The sequence below is a fragment of the Cydia amplana genome, chromosome 17, assembly GCF_948474715.1.
Source record: "Cydia amplana chromosome 17, ilCydAmpl1.1, whole genome shotgun sequence".
Taxonomy (NCBI): Eukaryota; Metazoa; Arthropoda; class Insecta; order Lepidoptera; family Tortricidae; genus Cydia; species Cydia amplana.
In genome coordinates this window covers 7,516,097-7,535,854 of record NC_086085.1, presented here as the reverse complement: position 1 = coordinate 7,535,854, position 19,758 = coordinate 7,516,097, and the positions used below count along the sequence as shown (strand labels likewise).

Genomic DNA, 19,758 nt, shown 5'->3' with positions numbered 1-19,758 from the left:
CGTCAGGTATTTAAAAAAGGGGGCCGCTACGTACTGTATTTTGTATTTGGGGCATTATCTATGAAAAGGGACCTTATTGTCGATGGCGCTTACATCGCGCGGCATTATATTTATATCGGAGCATCTTTAATAATGACGTAAGCGCCATCGACAATAAGGTCCCTTTTCATAGATTCCGTCACATTTAAGTACCTCTTGAATACATCAAACTAGTTGCTGGATTCTTCAATCTATGCGTCCAAAGTTAAAACGGCCGTTTTTGTTTTAAGTTCATAGATCGGCGAATCCAGCAACATAAAACTAGTTTGATGTATTCAAAAGTTACTTTAATACTATGTAGATACAATACGTAGCGGCCCCCTTTAAAAAAATCTTTCGTTAAATTTAAATTATCACGATTATTTAGCAGTGGCGCTAGTGTGCACGTTGACGGGCTCTTAACTTACCTAGTAAACATAGAAGACTGACAACAGTGCCAACGCCGCGAGAATATTGACATTGTTGTTATTGAATTTAACATAGTTTTTTAAAATTTAACATTAATTATTAGAGTATTAAACTCTGTCTGACCGTAGTTATAGTTACTAAAGTAGGTAGACTTATAGCATAATAGAGCATTTAGGAATATTCTTATTTAACCTTTTGACCGCCACAGACTAACTAGATGCGTCTTTAAATAAGAACGTGCTTAAAATGCTTTAATTATACTATAGTGTATATATATGAAAGTCGGATTAAATACGTTTAGAAGCTATAAGTAGTAACAGTGACAGATTTTGTACGCTAAAATGAAAAATAAGAATAAGCGACACCTACATGCGGGGAATGCTGTTTTGTATGAAGATTGACCATAGAAAAATAGGTAAATAGATTAGGTAGGTATTTGTGTGATAGTAAAACATAGTTGGTTATAGGCGAAATAAGTATTTATTAAGCTGGCTCGCACGCGCACATTCTCAAGAGCCCATCAACGTGCACACTAGCGCCACTGCTAAATAATCATGATTATTTCAATTTAACGAAAGATATTTAAAAAAAGGGGGCCGCTACGTACTGTATCTTGTATTAAAGTACCTTGTGAATATATCAAACTAGTTTCTATGTTGCTGAATTCGTCAATCTATAAACTCAAAACAAAAACGGCCGTTTTAACTTGGACGCATAGATTGACGAATCCAGCAACATAGAAACTAGTTTGATGTACGAGTATGCAAAAGGTACTTTAATACAAGATACAATGCGTAGCGGCCCCCTTTTTTAAATATATTTCGTTAAATTGAAATAATCACGATTACTTAGCAGTGGCGCTAGTGTGCAGGTTGATGGGCTCTTAACAACAGCCGGTTTTGTGCATGATGCTTAGGAAGTCCTCGGGGAGCGCCTTCCTTAATTTCCCCCTGTATCCACGAGAAGTTTTCTGGAAGAAAAATAAGGAAATAAGTAACAGCAGGTTCATGTGGCAGCTATGAATGAAATATTTTCACATGAGTGCAGGCTATTTGCACCCAAAATATAGCTACTAGTAACTAATCGACGGGAACGACCATTTCGGGGAATAATATCCATTGGTTTTTATATATATTATCCGCTAGTTTTTATATATATGTATTATCCATTGGAGTCTCGTGAAGAGCAATATGAACGCTTACTGATGCACACCAAAAATATGAAAGTTAAGATTTGTCCTAGACTCGAGGTTGCTGCTTGCTGCGCATTCCGCTAGTCATCAAGCAATAGGCCTGTATTTTTTTTTTTGAATAAAAATATGACTAAGTATGTTTGTCAACAATGCAGCACATTAGAACTAGAACTGGATGCCTTAGTTAAACCTTAAATGCATTCCCAGATTATGATATGATATGATTTATTTATCTCACAATATACAATTTCACTTAAAATTACACATGGTAGATTTTCAGGAATTTATATTGTGATTGTCAGTTTTTTTCACATAATGAATAATTGAATATGAAGAATAACAGTATGTATCCTAGACCCAGTAACTACTTAACATAACTATCAAACAATAGTTACCTATCTCATTGCACAATACAGCCACACTCATACTTATTCAAAAAAGTTACTAAGACACGCCTAGTGGAACGTCACAGTTTTTTATGTCTAGTAAGTACTTAATTCAGTGCTCAAAAGAACTTAAGTACCTTCTGTGTGCAAGTTGCTCGAGAAAGGTATTGACTTACAGTAGTCTGGCCTATGGACAAGCCATCATCTTGACTAGTCCCGCGTTGGTAGTTGCCATCAGCTACCAGTATTACAGCTAATACTGTTAAAACCTAAAACAAATAAGAACATAGATGTAATATTTTCAAGTACCTAGGTAAGTAGACTTTCCCCTTTAGGTTAGGATATGAATGTTGAGGTAAAAAGTGGCTTAAATAAGTAACCTCTGTTAGTAAGTTAGTAGCATAAGTATAAGATTGTGCAACAGAATATCTTAACATACTAATTTTTACAATTATAATATGAGATAGTATTTAAGAGTTTAGTAGCATTGTCATTGAGACGCCTGTCTTACATGGAATACATATTAACTTTAAAGAAACACTACAATTTTATTAAGCTTTACCTTTAAGATGTTTTGGTAATCCATCACCGTTTTGAGACTCTGCGTTAAGTTCGGCACATAAATGCACTGCACACTCCTTACACTCTGTAAATATGCCGAAACTCTTCGTCTGGCATATCAAACGGGTTGCAAGCGTTTCTTAAAGCTATGCACGAGATTTTTCGACGCTTTGTTTCTTCAACAGCAGCCGCGAGTAGGAATAATAAAATTTGACTTCCCTGCAAATAAAATATTGACTATATTATATAAAGCGGAACATTGTAACTAATAACTCTCAATATAATCATAGAAAAACGGATATTTACCTGTAATTTGTATTTGTAATAGGTTTATTCACTAGTTTTGCTTTCACGACAAGGCTTATCGTCACCTAAGAAGCACTTAGATAAAATTAACTAAGTTGAACTGTCAAAATGGGATAATATGTCAAATTATCCAACCCCCATGTTATGCAAATTGTCTTCTGTCATCTACCGCTGTCAAATGTGGATAACTCCATATATCGTCTGCTACCATAGTATGCATGATAAAATCGTCGGTAACTAACGTTTTATTCACATATTTTATACCATATTGCGTGATAACTGCTACCGTGCTAAGCCCACAGTTCGCTGACGAATATGTCGCTTCGCGATTGAGAGGCAATTTCGTGCGAGCCAAATTGAAATTAATCTTAATTAAGGCGTGTAGAGAAATTCATTAGGTGCGCATTGATTAGGTTAGATATGTTATTTATGCATATATTTAGATTCTGTAGTGATGGTAATACAGTCAAACCTGTATAAGTGAGAGCTCAAGGGGCCAGCATATTTTCCTCGCTCATAGAGGTTTTTCTCTAAACTGAGTTTCTCACTCTTAGAGGTAAGGGATCGGAGATTTCTCGCTTAGGCAGGTTGGAAAAATAAGTTGCAGTGATATGTTCCATTACTAAAATTACTTATCCGTACAGCTAAGTAATATTTATGGAAACCAAATTTACTGCGAATTTTGTTTTCGTGATTCCCCGTTCTCAAAAGATATTGAATTTTTTATCGTTAACACTTATTTTTCATTTAGGTAGGCATTCCTAGAATGTGTTCAACCATTCAACACAATCAATACGTAGGCACTGAGCAAGTTTGATCGAAAATATCGGTTCACGACGCACATTTGTTTTTTTCAAAAGGATCAAAAACAATGAACCTATATAAGAGACAAACCCTTTTTTTATAAACAATTAAAAAAATGGTCAATGCAACACGTGCGCGTTAGTTCCACGAAAATGAGAAAGTATCAAAAATAACGAATAATAATTACTGTCAGGATTCTCCCTTATAGAGGCCAAGGGAGAGACACTCTCTGATATAGAGGTTCGAACGGGACAAACGACTCTCTCTTAAAGAGGTTTGTATCTCTCGCTAATAGAGGTAATCTAAGGCAAAAATGACGGGACCTTATAATTTCTCTCGCTAATAGAGGTTTCTCGTTTATCCAGTTCCACCTTATCCAGGTTTGACTGTATGTATATGAATTAACAAGACTTTTCTATTTTTATACCTAAGAATTTTGAAATAATATTAATCTCAATCTTCAATCAACGTACCGGCATCAATCAATCCTATCACTGAGGTTTCGGTAATACATGACACCTTCACAAACATACATATACTTACTTACCTACGAGTGACATTAACATATATATTTGTCCTCTTCTTTATCCAGACTCGATCCCTGCAATAAATTACTATTCTAGGTTGGACAATCCCAAGTAGGTATTTTCTAGTAGTAGTTCCGAAAACACATTTCCGAAAGGCACTTGAAAGGACTTGAAAGAAGACATTTGATATTAAAGATAGTAGGGCTCTATATTGAAATCAATAGTCCTAACGGTTTCAAACTTTCAACCCCATGTGACAATATACTTTATTATTTACAAAAGATTACAATCTCGTTGAACTGATGATAGGTATGCACTTTGGCTGGCGTGTTTAGAATTCTGAAAAGGATTTAAAACTCCTTAAATATATTAATTGCGCCAATATTACTCAGACTTTTACATGTCAAAGCATTTAGTTATCTGTAACTCCCTCCACCGAGCGGCATATAGCGCCGTCACCTCACCTCGGCGTGAAAAAAATCTCAACAAACCCCTAAACAAACTAACCGTCATAAATAATCAAAAGCTATAAGCGAATTTGAGCGTATTTCAATATCGCGACATCCTTAATCTACCGGGTAGTAGGGGTAGCGGGTAGCGGGTAGGGGCACTCGTAAATCTTGCAGGTCGGGTCCGGAGTTTTGAATCATTTAGCGCGGTGCGAGCGCGACTTCCGTCCGGCGCCCCCGCGTGTCTTGCCGAGACAAAGGGGCGGTAGGGACAGAATCCGTATGTCGATATAGTATCGATAAAATTAGTAATGATTTTTTTGTACAGCTCTTTTTTAACGAGGTGATTAGAACGGAGATAGCAACAAGTTATGTGTGTGCTATTATATAGTGCATAGCATACGAGTATGCTTCATCTTCATAACAATTTGCTCTTCTAGTAGTAGAAATAGAAGAATCCGATTCCTGTAGAAGCTGAGCACAGCTACTAAACTGCTTCGAGATGGAAGTTGTATTGTCACCGTAACACCAATAGTAACGAATAATGATTCTAGAGAACAGGCAAAATTAATCTACTATATTTGTATTGACTTGCTTGTAATAGGTATGCCAATGAATTAATGGAGTGAGTGGATTTAGTTTTCTTAGTGCTACCTACTGGTTTAAAAATATCGTTTATTTCAGATCATTGATCTATATCGTTGTTGGTGGCAACTACGACAACGAGGAGAGCACTTAGATTAGATGGCCAGTCAAATAATGCACAATTAGTTACAACAATTCAGTATTTTAGATCTATGTCATGGATCGGATGCAACTGATTAATTACTAGGTATTAGAAACTCTGATTAAAACATAAAAAAATATATATACTAGCTTTGATGAAAGCGCAGTTAAGTACTCTAATTAGTCCAGCTAACTTCATGAACTAAAATGAAAAACAAAACTTATCGACAAAGTCATCGACTCGCCCCCACCCGCCTGCACGACGTCCGAGCCTCCCCTAATTTGAATTCACGGAGACTCGCGACGCGTCCGCCGCGCCGGCCGCGCCCGACTTAATGAATCGCGAGTGGGTGGGGGGTGGCTCGAGGGTGGGGGTGGAGGGAGCCGATCGGACGGCCACCGCATCCTCCGCGCGGATAAGTGACGCCCGTGTTGCTTCGTACATACTCCTTATGTAGCTGGACTCCCGGTACATAAGGCCTGTATACCCCTATACCTCCGTGCCAAATTTATGTCCCGCACATGACTGAGGCCGCGGTGTACCTTTAGAGGGATTTTGCGTGTTTACGTTGTCCGATGATATTCAGGGAGTTTGCTATTGATGGTCTCCTGGCTAATTTTTCACGTGTATGTACTTAAGTTTGCGTCAATGGTTTTGGGTCCAAACGCTTAAAAAACACTGGAAGTCTTTCAACATGGCTATTTGGTTAATCTTCTGATAAAAAAACTGGTCAAATATTTATTTCGAAAAATCTTCAGAAGGACCGTAATATTTCTCTAATATTTTTTATGTAAGTATCCGTGTTTTTCTTCATTTCAAATGCCACACTTCGTCATTGCAAATGCTATGCAGAACAACATATAAAATTACGTAGAACAAACCATAAAAAAGTGATACAGTACTTACATACATTTGGTCCACAGACTGCTAATTGCCAACGGGACTTTTTAAATTTGAATTTAAAAATATTCAATCCTAATTCGAAATTTAAATCACAAAAAGAGACAAGCGCGGCCTACAGTTAGCCATACTCAAGGTTAACAGACTTCGCGATTTTAATATTTTTCACAGGCGCTTATCTAATAATATTTGTCATTGAAATATCAGCTCTACTGTGCTTTACTTTAGTTTCAGATTAATAAACGCGGTAGAAGGTAGTAATACCTTATGAAAACTGCCGATGAATAATTTAGATGCAGATTGGGTCTGGACTTCGCAAGCTTAACGAAGCTAAAAGACTTATGTACCCTATCATTTAGAATATATTTGAAACCTTTTGAATAGCGTGGAAAAAGGTATTATGCGATTTTGTAAACAAAAAGTGGTTAATGGGCCATTATGTAAATGTCGGGTGACCAATCAAAACGCAGTAAATTATTCAGGCGATAAGATACGGACGCCCGGGGCGGTTTACGTCCGATACAGAACACATATACGAGTAAGTACCTATCTACAAAGATGATACATATTATTTGAGGTATGTTCTTACGTCCAATACACAATTGAAAAAAATATAACCTGTGAATGCTTGTGATGTAGTGCTAGTGCTACCTACAATCTACATTATGTTATGAGTCAATAGCAGAAACATATTTCAGTAGTTTTATCCATGTCGTGTGGCCGTGGGCAGATCATTTATAAAATTATAACACCTGACCCGCTCAGCAACTTTTACTGACTGTACTAAATTAGTACTACTAATACTAATTATTTCTAATTACCTCTGATATTTCGGACGCGTGTATGTGATTTTGTGTTTTATGAACCACGAGTCAGAGTTTATTGGGGTCAACAATACATGCGAAAATCTCATCAATATGGATCCTAGTTAACAAATGCGATTACTACTTACAATAATGGTAACAAAACATCACAACATGCCTATTAAGCATAAAATATAAAGGAAATAATTACTGGTCGCCCTAGCGCGTGCGTTTTTGGAATTATCGAGGGGTGATCCCCAGGTCGCGTGGGAGCCAGTCGATACTGTTGCTTGCCCTAAGTTTCGCGAAAAATGTATTTTAGGAGGTGTATTTAGAACATAATATATGATACCAATTTAATAACAGGATATCGCTCTTGCTCTTATATGTCGACCGATATTGTGATCTATTTGTTATCAGTAGGTAGGTAGGTATAGATAGGCAATCGAATTCATAAAGTAACATAATTCGACTACCGTAGGCTCAAAGGGCTTAACGGACAAAACGTGATTTTTCAGGAGAGCCAAAAAACAGTTTTTTTTTTTAGAAAAAAAAATCATTACTTTTTTGTTTGTTTCAATAAATTGATGCCTTTATGTGGCTTAACTTTTTGAGCTTTTTTAAACTGATTGCTTGAACTTATAATACAATGCCTAGTTACGAAAATAGCATGTCATGTCCGTTACGCCAAAAAACAAGACTGTTTTTAAGAAGGGCGTCTCTTACGCCTCTTTTTTTATGGATTATCTTATTCGAAAAAGGGCGTAATATATAGAAAAAATTATTATTTCAGTACCATTTGGGGTAAATCCAACAATTTCGTTGCAATATGGCAACTTACATTTAAGGAACACTATACTTCTAAGTACTATAGTTTACATTTTTTTTCAAAAACTTATAGAGATGTAATAATTGTTAAGTTTTCCCCATTTTTGTTATTTTGGATACTTAAACGTGAAAAAGGTAGTTTTTTTAGCCACAAAACCAATGTTTTCTTTTTTATCTGTTTATATTACTTCAACAGAATCAGTTCTGTCCTACCATCTGTATCTATTTTTGTATATCAAAACAATTTATAACAATTACTTTTACTATAGAAAGTATGTATGCGTTATTTCTGTTTGTAATCTTAATTTGATTATAAACTTTACTTTTACATACCATAATACTACTCGTATTAGGTACTATAGTAGTTTTGACATCTCGTATGTCTGTTCAGTAAAACTTAATGAATATGTGATTATTTATGCTATAACATCAGAGTAGGTAGCAAAAAAGACAAATGGCCAGGCCTACGTACTTCTATGTAAACGTTTATAGACAGTAACTTTCATAAGGTTAATCCTATAAATTAGGGTTTAAACAAAAAAGTATTAATTTTACGTCTAATTAAAATTGCAAATGGCCCAGTCACATACAAAACTAAAAGTTATCAGTCTAATCTTAATCAATCGCCATAATTATCATTTGAATATAGTCGAGTTTTATTATTTTCATAAAACTAATGAAAAAAGTACCCGCTAGTTCAGTTTAAATTGACAAATTTTAGTAACCCTATAAATAAAGCATTAATGAGCACATGAGCAGGTACTGCAAGTACCTACTTAATAAAAAAATTACAAAGAAAGTACTAGGTCATCCCACTTAATAAACTCGAAATTGTACATAGTATGTTGGCGTATCACTTACATTGAATTCTCTAACACTCGTATAAATATCAACTAGTTGTGGGCGTAACTTACATTTAGCACTCAAAAATCTACTGCAAATAGGCGTAACTGTCAATAAATTAGCACAAATTTAATAAAATTTCCGATGCAAAATGGCGTATTGAACAAAAAGTTGGGAGTTACGCCAAAATGTCTCACAACATTTATTTGAATTGGCAGATACAGCAAAATGCGTTGGAAAATTGTGTTCACGCATTGATTTTTCATAGGGCTTAACGGACATTTTTTAAGTTATGGAGACGTTAAATATACCAATCGACAGAGAAAAAAATACTGAGTATAACTGCATTCATAACTCATTTTCGTCATTTTGTCCCTTACGCCCTTTGAGCCTACGGTAGTCGAATTTTAAGTTTTTATTTTAACAAGTAGAAAACATACTTAAGAAAAACAACAACTTACGAGTATCATTTTGCTGGACGTAATATCCATAGCAAATTACAGTTTTTATGCTCACTGAGCTGAGCTACAAACGGATAGACAGACGTGGCGAAACAACATTTTCTTGTTTATTACGGAACCCTAAAAATGAGATGACGCTCTAAAAATAAAACGAGATTATGCATTTCGTATTAATAAATTTGGTATCATACCACAGATCACGTACTCCGTTAACAGCCAGATTATAATTATGGTATTTATAGCTTAACAAAGAATAATTACGCTTCAACGCTAATGTGTGGTGGCGGCACTACCGAGGGGTGAAGGTGAACGTGGTCAACGTGGGACCGGACAGCCGGTATTGACGTTTCGTGCCCTTAATTGTCGCACGAAGAAAATTGCAACTAACGCATTCGAGTCGTTTTGATATTGATTGGATATTATTCTCAGTGCATCTCACCAGAACGTTGTATATTTGCTGTGAATAAAATACAAATGCACAACTTGTAGGTACGTCGTGTCTTTTCATAATTGTAAAACTTTAGTTTGACTAAATTTAAGCTGCATTGTATCATCGGTCAATTTAGCATTATTTTTTGTGTTTTATCTGTTAATAATTCAATACCTATTATACTTTCCTAATAATAATAACAGGTTATTCGTTTGGCTTTAGTTTCGAACAATATAAATAATAATTCGACTCCCCTTCAGCTTTGGCGAACGCGCGGGGGTCGATTCTGGAAGCGCGTGTTGCGTGGGAGAAGAACACCAGTGTGTCAATATTTATTAGATCAGAACTTACCCACCTATTGAAAACTATCAATAAAACAATCATATTTTAAAGGTCAAGGTTAACTGTTGGCTGCCAAGCTTTGGTGGGAAACAACAACTCGCCTAGCCATCACTCACAAGCTTTTGGCCACTGTAGTTGCCAGCTGTCTGCACCCTTACTTTATTATAATAATAGAGGTCACTAAAAATATCAATCATGCGACTGGCTAGGTATCGTTTTGACGTGACTCTTAGTACTTCTTATTTTTAGTAGTAGGTACTGAAAAGTGAGACCCTGACAAGGACAAACGATAATAGCACTTTCACTGCTACTCTTTTTGAAAGTTCCATAAAATGATTTCGTTCGCATTTGGTACCTATTCATATCAAGTTTAACATTGGCATTCTAAAACGTCTGTCAAATGTTACAAACCGTTGATAGTACAAAGTTTGTCTTTATCATTCCTGTGACAATCGTATAGCTTAGAAAGGGACAAAATTTATTTTAACAGTGATTTGTTATTTTATTTATAAAGTGGATAAACATTATAAACGTCTGCCAGTCAGATATTAGTGCAGCCGCCTTTACCGTAAAAACGTAAAGGTACTAGTTTTCACCAAGGCACCTGCGAAAACTAGTTTTACTGAAAAATCCTACCTAAAACTAGTTTTCACTAAGGCCTTTCGGAAAACTAGTTTTAACTAGGGAAAACGTGTTTTACTGAAATTAGGTTTTTACGGTAACATTTACCTATACATAGTTTTATTTTAAAGATGTCTGAATTGTAGGAAGAGCGCCTAATAAGTGCTATTGGGACACCTTAAAATGCCATCCTCCTCGTTTAGGTATTCGGCCTTGTTTACTTTTGGGATGGTCCAGATAATGGGCCCAGTTCAATAACACTCGTGAACAACTAACGCGGGGGTCGGTCCACGTGGCGCACGTGGGCGTGCTCGCTCACTGTATAGGATAGACTAGGAATCCTCTAGACGGAGTTTAGAGCAATTATTTCATGAAACCGATGCTGCCAAAAATACTGGGGTGCGGGGGACGAGGTGAGCGAGTCCCGTGCCGTGATTGGTCCGTTCAAACACACGGACGACACAAAGACACTTTGACTCGAAGATGGAGTAAAACTACCGTATATTTGTGGCAGAGGGGGTAGCGTCTATGCTGTCTAGCTAGAGGATGTCTTGTCTGTGCTCTATAGGTACCTATTCTCAACAACAACCTTTGTGGATACTGCGGGTAATAAAGTTAAATAATATTAAGTACTTCATTTTAACTAAGTTTAACTGGTACTCTGTTCGCTCTGGATAGCTAGAACCTAGAACACAAGAATAATGTAATTATGATATACAGCAATGACGCAATAAACTTAAAATAATGTCACTAATACTTAATTTACTTACCCTTACTTACTTCCTTACTCATCATTACTTCTGACTGCCGTATTCGAACTTCAAGATATTCACAAGAGACGACACGTAATACTGCCGTATTCGAACTTCAAGATATTCACAAGAGACGACACGTACTAGATCCATTCTAGATACGTTATAGTTTAGATTTCAACTAGTTCTCTTTTGCAGCCCAATTCGAGCAACCGATGTCACTTTTACGTTAGATAGAGTTAGATATCTATTAGATGTGAATTGGATCTCTAAGCCTTGGCGATGTCTAAAAGATATCTAACAGATGTCTTTTTCAAAATCCGAATCGGGCCCCTAGATCCATTCTAGATACCTACGTTATAGTTTAGATTTCAACTAGTTCTATTTTGCAGCGCAATTCGGGCAACCAATGTCACTTTTACGTTAGATAGAGTTAGATATCTATTAGATGTGAATTGGATCTCTAAGTCATATCTTGTGTAAATCGTTCAAGAGTATCTCCAGAATCGCGCAAATGTCAAATTTGACAGGTTAGATCTTAAACTTATCGTTATCGTATATTGGCGACGTCTAAAAGATATCTAACAGATGTGTATTTGAGTTTCATAATAACAGTAATATAATAGTCAGTATTAGGTATATACCTACATAGTAGTAGTATATTTTAGTCATACGTATTTAGTTACCATTACCTACTACATGTAAGTGCGATGTGCTACGACCGCTACGACTCGTAGCTGAGCTACGAGTTCAGCAGGCATTATAGTAATAGTAATAGAATATATAATATGAACACACTGATATTTTTAAAACTTTCTTTATATCTTGTGAAATTTTCCAAAATAATCGTAAATATTTCCAAATTTTTGGAAACTTTCCGCAACTTGTACTTACATCTAAAAACAGGCATTAACACTACGTGTACACAGGCTACGTTTTATGAACTGAACTTTGTCGAAGATGACAAATTATGACTATTATTTACTGCAAAAAGTTAACATCAAAACGAGCAAAAACAACATCCAAAACGTCGACAGACAATAAATTTAAAATCCGGCACCCACTTTTCCAGTGAAAAAAGGGACAAAAGAGTCGTACGTAACAGCGTAAATTTACCTAAAAAGTAATAAAAAATAATACCACTTTGCACCATCGAACGCTTACTCGTAGTACTTAAGTTTTCAAGACAATATCTCCCAGTAAAAAATCTCATAAAGTGCAAAAGCAAAACTAAAAAAAGTAAAAAGTGAAAGCGTTCAAACGAGAGTGAAATCAGGTCCAACTTGGCGGGCCGACTTTGTTTCCCAACTTTGGATTCTATTGGAGGGGGCCACCCCCTAACCGACAATGGGACGACCTAAACGTTGTACGCTGAAAAATGTTATGAATAAACAAACTTTCATTCATGAATTTGGGATAGTTTGAGAGCGGAAGAGAAAGTTGTATTGCAAAGTTTGAGAACGAAAGAGAAATATAAAGGCTGTGTTACTGGCTGGTACCTATACTGTACTCTACGCCTTTTAAGTATGTTAGTGAGGTTGTGAAACCAAGCGGATTTACAATAATTGTGTTAAGGTTTACTTCCGTTCATAAAAATTACTTTTGTACTTTTTTAATTTATTGTTTTGCTTGAACGCGTAGGTTGTAGGTAGTTGTTTCAGAGATTTTATTTGAGGTTGTTTGTTACATAACACCGGTGTTAGAAATATTGTTGTTGTACTTTATTATATATACTCGTACGTATGTCCTATCTGCTTTTCCGTATAGTATCTAACTGAAGACTGCCTAAATATAATAAGAATACCTACTTTAAGTGACTACAATGCAGTGTGACGAAAAATTTCATACCTGGAAAAAAACATACTACTAAGAAATAATACTGGCAATGCCCTCTACGTTTCAGTTGTGACATCCGCTTTACGTAGTATTCGGCGAAGCGCTTCTCGGTACTTCTCTAACTGAACTTCAAAGTTTTTCCACACAGCGCCATTTATTGACAGGCATTATAATTGAGTATTGTAACTCTAGCTCAACTCTAGCCCTAGCCTCGTGCCGTAACTTTGTGGCACTTTACGTCCTTTTAATAAATAGAGTAGTTTTTTTTAGAAAAAAAAACTCATTGGCGCCTCTGATTATGTTCAAAACTATTTTTGAGGAAAGTATTTATTAACGCATTAGTACTCGGCCGACGCTACGGGCTACGAGCGTCGCTGACCCTTTGAACGCCACGCCTATCGTGTGCGGCGCATCATCCTGAACCTTGTCGCAATGCACGAAGGTTGATATTGAGCTGTAGCCGCGCGCGTCATTTTACGTCTTTGGCGGTGAAAGGGTTAAGGTACGTAGTTTATCCGCTTTACAATTAACGAAAAGCGCATATGAGCAGAAAACTCGTCTACCGGGTGGTTGGCAACTTGGCAGTGAATGTGTTTAATTATATTTTATAATTTATTCAAATATTTAGTACGATTCCGGTTCAGAAGATAGAGTTAAAGTGTATGAAAAATCAGGTTGATATTTAAGGGGCTGATGGGGGATATGGGGGATGGGGGGGGACTCTTGTGCCTGGCAGCATTGGGTTTCTTGAAGCTTAGGAACGCCACTACAAGGAGAAGTCAACTACGGTCTTATAATTAACTAGAAACCCTACACTAAAATAAAATAGTTAATCGTTTATTAGATAGTACCAGAACATTCCAACATCTAATACTGTAGGTTTTCACAAAATAGCGGGAAAGAAAGAACGAAGAAAGTGGTACTAACTATCTATTTAGTCCAGTGGTTCCTAACCTGGGGGTAATTACCCCCGTGGGGGTAAAACCGGTATTTTACGGGGGTAACAAGCTAACCTAATTTAACAATACAACAAACGTACACGTTTTATTTTTTATTACCATTGGGAGGAGGGGTAAAATCAGGTTCCCTAGTTAGTCATAGGGGTAACCGAACTGAAAAGGTTAGGAACCACTGATTTAGCCGCATAAGCTACGAGGGTTTGCTCATCCTGTACTGGGACGAGACTGAACCAGTGAGCGCCCCGCGGTGTGCTCTCTAAATGGCACAGAAAAATCTCAAAGCGTACGCAGCTACTATTTTATAGGTAATGTATTTTTATTTTGTTCTAGCCGGAACGCATTATGTCCCCGTACACGGCGCTGATCCGTCGGAAGGCGAACCCGTTCGAGCTCGCGCACGTCGCGGTCTCGTGGCTCACCGGTGCCGGATACGACGCGTACGTGGTCGTGGGCTGCGCCGTGCGTGACGTGTGCATGGCCATCCGGTACCGGACCGTGTGTCCGGAGCTACCGGACGAGAACCCGGTGAGAAGTTTTGTTATTTCATACAGTTCGTACCACCGTTTGAACTGGCGCACGTCACGGTGTCATGGCTGATCGGCGCCATTTATATACGTACATTTTAGAACCATCTAATTGCTTAGATATCAGATGTTAATTATGAGTGCGTTTTCCTATTTCGTTTCTTATGTAGGTAATAATCTCCCAACGACTGTAAAGTAAGATGAACCTGTGGCTAATATATCAAACAATCTACAATACCTACTTGATTTTCTATGGAACGAACTTTAGTATGTAATGCAATAGGTATAGTGATGGTATATCATCACTACATAGTATAAAACAAAGTCGCTTCCCGCTGTCTGTCTGTCCCTATGTATGCTATGCTCAGATCTTTAAAACTACGCAACGGATTTTAATGCGGTTTTTTTTAAATAGATAGAGTGATTCAAGAGGAAGGTTTATGTATAATTTGTTAACCCCTGCGAAGCCGGGGCGGGTCGCTAGTAAACCATATAAGAATAATTATCACTAATCACTATTTTTAGCTTCGAACTAGCTGTATTTCTATAGTCTGCTTACCACTCCCCAAGGTCTAAGGTTAGATTGAATTACGTGTATATTTCCAGAAAGTAGAAACGCCACCCCCTTCCGACGAGGAACCTCGGTACCGCCTGGTGCCGCTGCCCGACCTCACGTCCAAGTACCTCATCGCGATGGAGGAGAAGGAAAGAGCATTACGGCAAGCGGAGATTGACAAGATCGAGAACAAACGGCTCGCCAGGATTGCCGTAAGATATATTTAGTTTCTGTCTCATTTCAAACATAGACAGGGATAATCATACTATCTTTGTCTTACACTAGTAAGCACCCAAAAGAAAAGGATGAGTATAGTTTTCCTGGTTCTTTCTGACTGACAAATTGGCTTGACCACAACTATAATACTCTGGCACAGCGACCTTGTCAGTAGAAAAAAACAGCCGATTTAATAGTAGTTTGTGTTACAAGGGATCAAAATGATATATTTCCGTCAAGGGCGTACATTGAATCCTGAAGGAAGCGATGGATTCTACAATAGAATCCCGAACGTAGTGGGGGATTCTAAAGTAGAATCCTGAGCGTAATGAGGGATTCAAGTGTTAACGCCCAAGACGAAATAATTTTGATACCATGTGACACATACTGCTTTTCACATCAACTATGAGGAAAATAAAAAATCTTAGTGTTGACACAATCTGATGCTTAAACAGATTATTTAAGCTAAAAAAATAATGTGCAAAAAAATGTAAAAATAGTGTGCTTGAACAGAAAAGTGCCACTTTGATCCCTCCTAGCAGGGAAGAAAAAGCTCTTTTCTGAATAGGAGGTGTGAAAAAAAATTTGGCGCTACGAGGTGACTTTGACATCCCATAGAAAATTACGCGCCTTTTCTAATAACAAGTTGTGTATATGTTTGTTATTTGTTTACTTAATTTTTTTAAATAGCCTATATTGTATCCCACTGCTGGGCAAAGGCCTTTTAATAAATATTTCTTTATTTTAATCAGTGTACATAATAATATATTCTTAATTCATCATTTGAGTTGGGTGCAAAATTTTACTAACTTCTAGCTTCGTTTTTTAAAGTAAGACAACACTAACAAAAGAGAACATGACGTGAATTACATTTATCAAAATAATTTTAAAGATTCATTGAGTTTTTGTATAGCTCGCCGTATTCGGGTTATTCCTCTATGCTATGCTATAACTTGGTAATCCACCAGCCGCCAACAAAATGTTAGAATCCTGAAAACCACTTTTGTTTTGTTCATACCTCTTACGTGTACCTAAACGTGTCTGGGTTATAACCGCGAAAATCGAAGTTCGTCAATTGCGGGCATTTTTCTCTGTCACTCTAATTACGTCTTAATAAGAGTAAAAGAGAAAGGTCCCCGCAATTTGCGAATTTCGGTTTTCGCGGTAGCCCCCCTGAACTGTGTTCAGGAGCTCGAGAAGCCCCCGCCAGACGACATCACCGACTGGCGCACACACGCGTGGGTGCTGGTCCTACCAGGGTTCAAGGACATCGAGGAACCCTTCTTCATAGAGCCGAGCGATGGCAACGCGTATCCGCTCGACGCGCCGCAGTACCGGGGGTTGGATAGTGTTTACAATCATGAAAATTACTATGTGAGTTTTTATCCCCACACCGACTCGGAATCATGGAAATAGCTTCAAAATTAAAGTTTAGATTTTTTTAAAGTTCAAGATCATTGAAGGATGGCTGATATTGAGCCAGTAGGATTCGTACACGCTTCACTTTAAAAGAAGGTACTTTGATATGCGTATCACCGTGATAGTATCACGCATCTATTCCCAAAGACCCACTATACTATAGTGTGTGTCAGATATTTTGGAGACCCTGGCCTCTCCAAAGTATGATGTCGACTATATTTATATTATTATATACTCTCGTATACAAATTATGGACTAAATTATCAGCATAATTTTCCGGAAGGCCACAGTAAAAGTTTTTATTTTTATGAATTTTATGATATACTTTATGTATTTACCTATCTTGCGACGCTGTTTTGTAATGATTCGGTATAATTATCTTAAACGATATTTTGGATGTTTCGAATTTTTTTTAAAGATATCCCTACACGTTTAACTTCATATCAAACAAGAGTGTAGAGTACTGTAAAGGGGTCGATATCAGCTATCTATACTAGTATCTGTCAGCTTCAGGAAGCTTTTTTTATTCCAGAAATGTCACTATCGGGCTCAGCCTGCATTTTAAATCGGGTCATAACTGCTTTTCTCAGGTGAACCTCCAAGATTGCAAAGAGGGTCTCGGAACATTGAACTACGATCTATGTGAACTGTCCTGTTGGGAGCACCTGCTAGCCGGAGAGCCGACTTACAGACGAGCTTTGACCGGAATCGACCAGGACGACCCGCGGACTGCCGTCGACACCGAGAAGCATCTCGACATGCCGGCCAGCTGGGTTGAGAAACTGGATATCACGCCTGATGGTATGGGAATGTATAATAGATTGAAGATGTACAGGAAGTGCGAATGCTCCAAACACACCTGATGATTCATTAATATCCATTCTTCCTATGTAGGCTAGTTTTTACTCAGTTATTAGCATTATACTTAGTACCTACCTACACACGAAATGTTGAAGATTTTTCGTTTTTTGTTATGACAAACTGTTCATGAACAGTGTTGACCGAATTTTAATTGCAATTGACCATTAACCAGTACAAATTGAACCGTAAACCGTAATGGACGGTTACAGTTTACGGTTCAATTTATAATGGATAATGGACAATTGATTAATTGCATTTAACGTTTCGGCCAACACTGGTCATGAATGTATCAATGACAATGACAATGTATGAATGAAACGAGCATCCGTAGGTACCTTGTCTATTTACGTTGCGGGCTATCCATTTGAAAATTAATTTTTATAGGGCCGCTCTCGGTTTTCTTATTTCATCCCCTATCTTTAATCTAAGAAAGTATAAAATTTATCTTTGTGATTTCGTAACGGTAGCTTAATTGCCCTATAAAATATGTTACCTCAGAGCAGTATACATGTTTTCTACTAATCTAATTGACCATGTCTAGAATTCAGGCGGCGATTCCCGGGCAGTCACAAAGTCATTCACTACAAGAAGGTTCTTATGGAGAAGTTTGCGGCCTACTTCGAGCGTGATGGACTCGTGAAGAGAATCATGCTCTATGATGATTATGCCTTGACAAAGCCTTTGATTACGTAACTGTTACTTAATTTTTCTATTAATTTTTAATTCGATTTATTAGGTTTTAATCTACATACAGGTTAGGAATTGTAAAAAAATTGCGATATTTTTTTGTCTCTATGTACAATGAAATTTTTGTATTTTTCTACTCGTATATATGTATATAAAAAAAGATGAAAAATGAAATGAAGAGAAAGATGTAAAGATGTCTTTAGTAAAATACCGTAATGGCAGGTAGGTATCTATAAGTCCAATGATTAGCAGATAATGATAAAATGTGTTACCTTTATGGTATTTTTCTCTTAATTCTTTCAACGATATCTACCTTTTTTATAAAACTTAGTTTACTTAGTATGATTTGTGTTTTAGCTACGAGTGGTTTCAACATAGAGCCGACTTGATGGAGTACGTTAAAATAGACTACGTCAAAAAAATCACATATGAAAAGTTTGGCATCGGAAGAAGAGAACATTTAATCTGTAAGTTTTTTTCTATAAATCAAAACAAGAATAGGTATTTTGGAAACATTTAACCGCAACGTAGGTACCTAATGCTCTCAAATCCACGCGACTTGCTGTATTTTCTAACGTAAATATAACTTTTATATCTGTCTTAGGTAGCAAATTTTTTCAAAAGTTAGTCGTTGACCACTCTGATCTTGACGTACAGTTAGATAGATAGGTACATATTTACATTGAGTTATTCCTGTAAAACATTGACTGATGGACAGAACACTTGAATTTAACTTGAACCTTATCTTGTCACACTAATTTTATTTAGACCACGAGTACTCGTTTGACGCCCCGCCAACCTCAATAGAAGCCCGCCGCACGTTAGAGTTCAACTACTACGCGCGCTTGGACCACCTCACCAAAATCGAGTGCTCTCCCCTAACCTTCTTCGAGTACTTTACTAAAAGAGAAGATTTGTAAGTTTTGATTAATAGATAAACAATGTGTGGTACTTACTTCAAAACGACTGCCTACCCTTGTACCTACATGTAGGTAGAACGACGACCTGTATACGTCTAGTGACAATAGACGCTGCCTAATACCTAATATGAAGCCTTTGGTCCCGGGTTCAAATCCGTGCGATGGGCACGGATATTTATTCCTGAGTCATGGGTGTTTTATATGTATTTAAGTCTTGATAAATATTTATTTACATATTATATATGTCGTTGTCTAAGTACCCACAACACAAGCCTTATTGAAGTTATTGAGCTTATTATTGGACTTAGTCAATTTGAGTAATGATGTATACCTATAATATTATAATAATATTTTATTAGATTCAGACATGTATTTAGGTACTAGATTACGAGACTGGGCTA

General features: G+C 37.0%; 2 protein-coding genes across 3 annotated transcripts in view; one reads left to right on the top strand and one right to left on the bottom strand.

Annotated features, from left to right (window-relative positions):
• Positions 1-19,758, bottom strand: part of LOC134655735 (calcineurin B homologous protein 1) — a 307,947-nt gene that overhangs the window by 208,494 nt on the left and 79,695 nt on the right. The window lies entirely within an intron of this gene.
• LOC134655686 (dynein regulatory complex subunit 7) overlaps positions 1-19,758 on the top strand; it is a 226,016-nt gene that overhangs the window by 203,448 nt on the left and 2,810 nt on the right. For both annotated transcript variants that reach the window (XM_063511133.1, XM_063511134.1), the window contains exons 3-9: positions 14,505-14,699; positions 15,305-15,466; positions 16,659-16,844; positions 17,480-17,690; positions 18,292-18,439; positions 18,795-18,904; positions 19,206-19,353. In XM_063511133.1, coding sequence (XP_063367203.1) covers positions 14,505-14,699; positions 15,305-15,466; positions 16,659-16,844; positions 17,480-17,690; positions 18,292-18,439; positions 18,795-18,904; positions 19,206-19,353 — 1,160 coding nt within the window. The remainder of the gene's footprint in view (positions 1-14,504; positions 14,700-15,304; positions 15,467-16,658; positions 16,845-17,479; positions 17,691-18,291; positions 18,440-18,794; positions 18,905-19,205; positions 19,354-19,758) is intronic.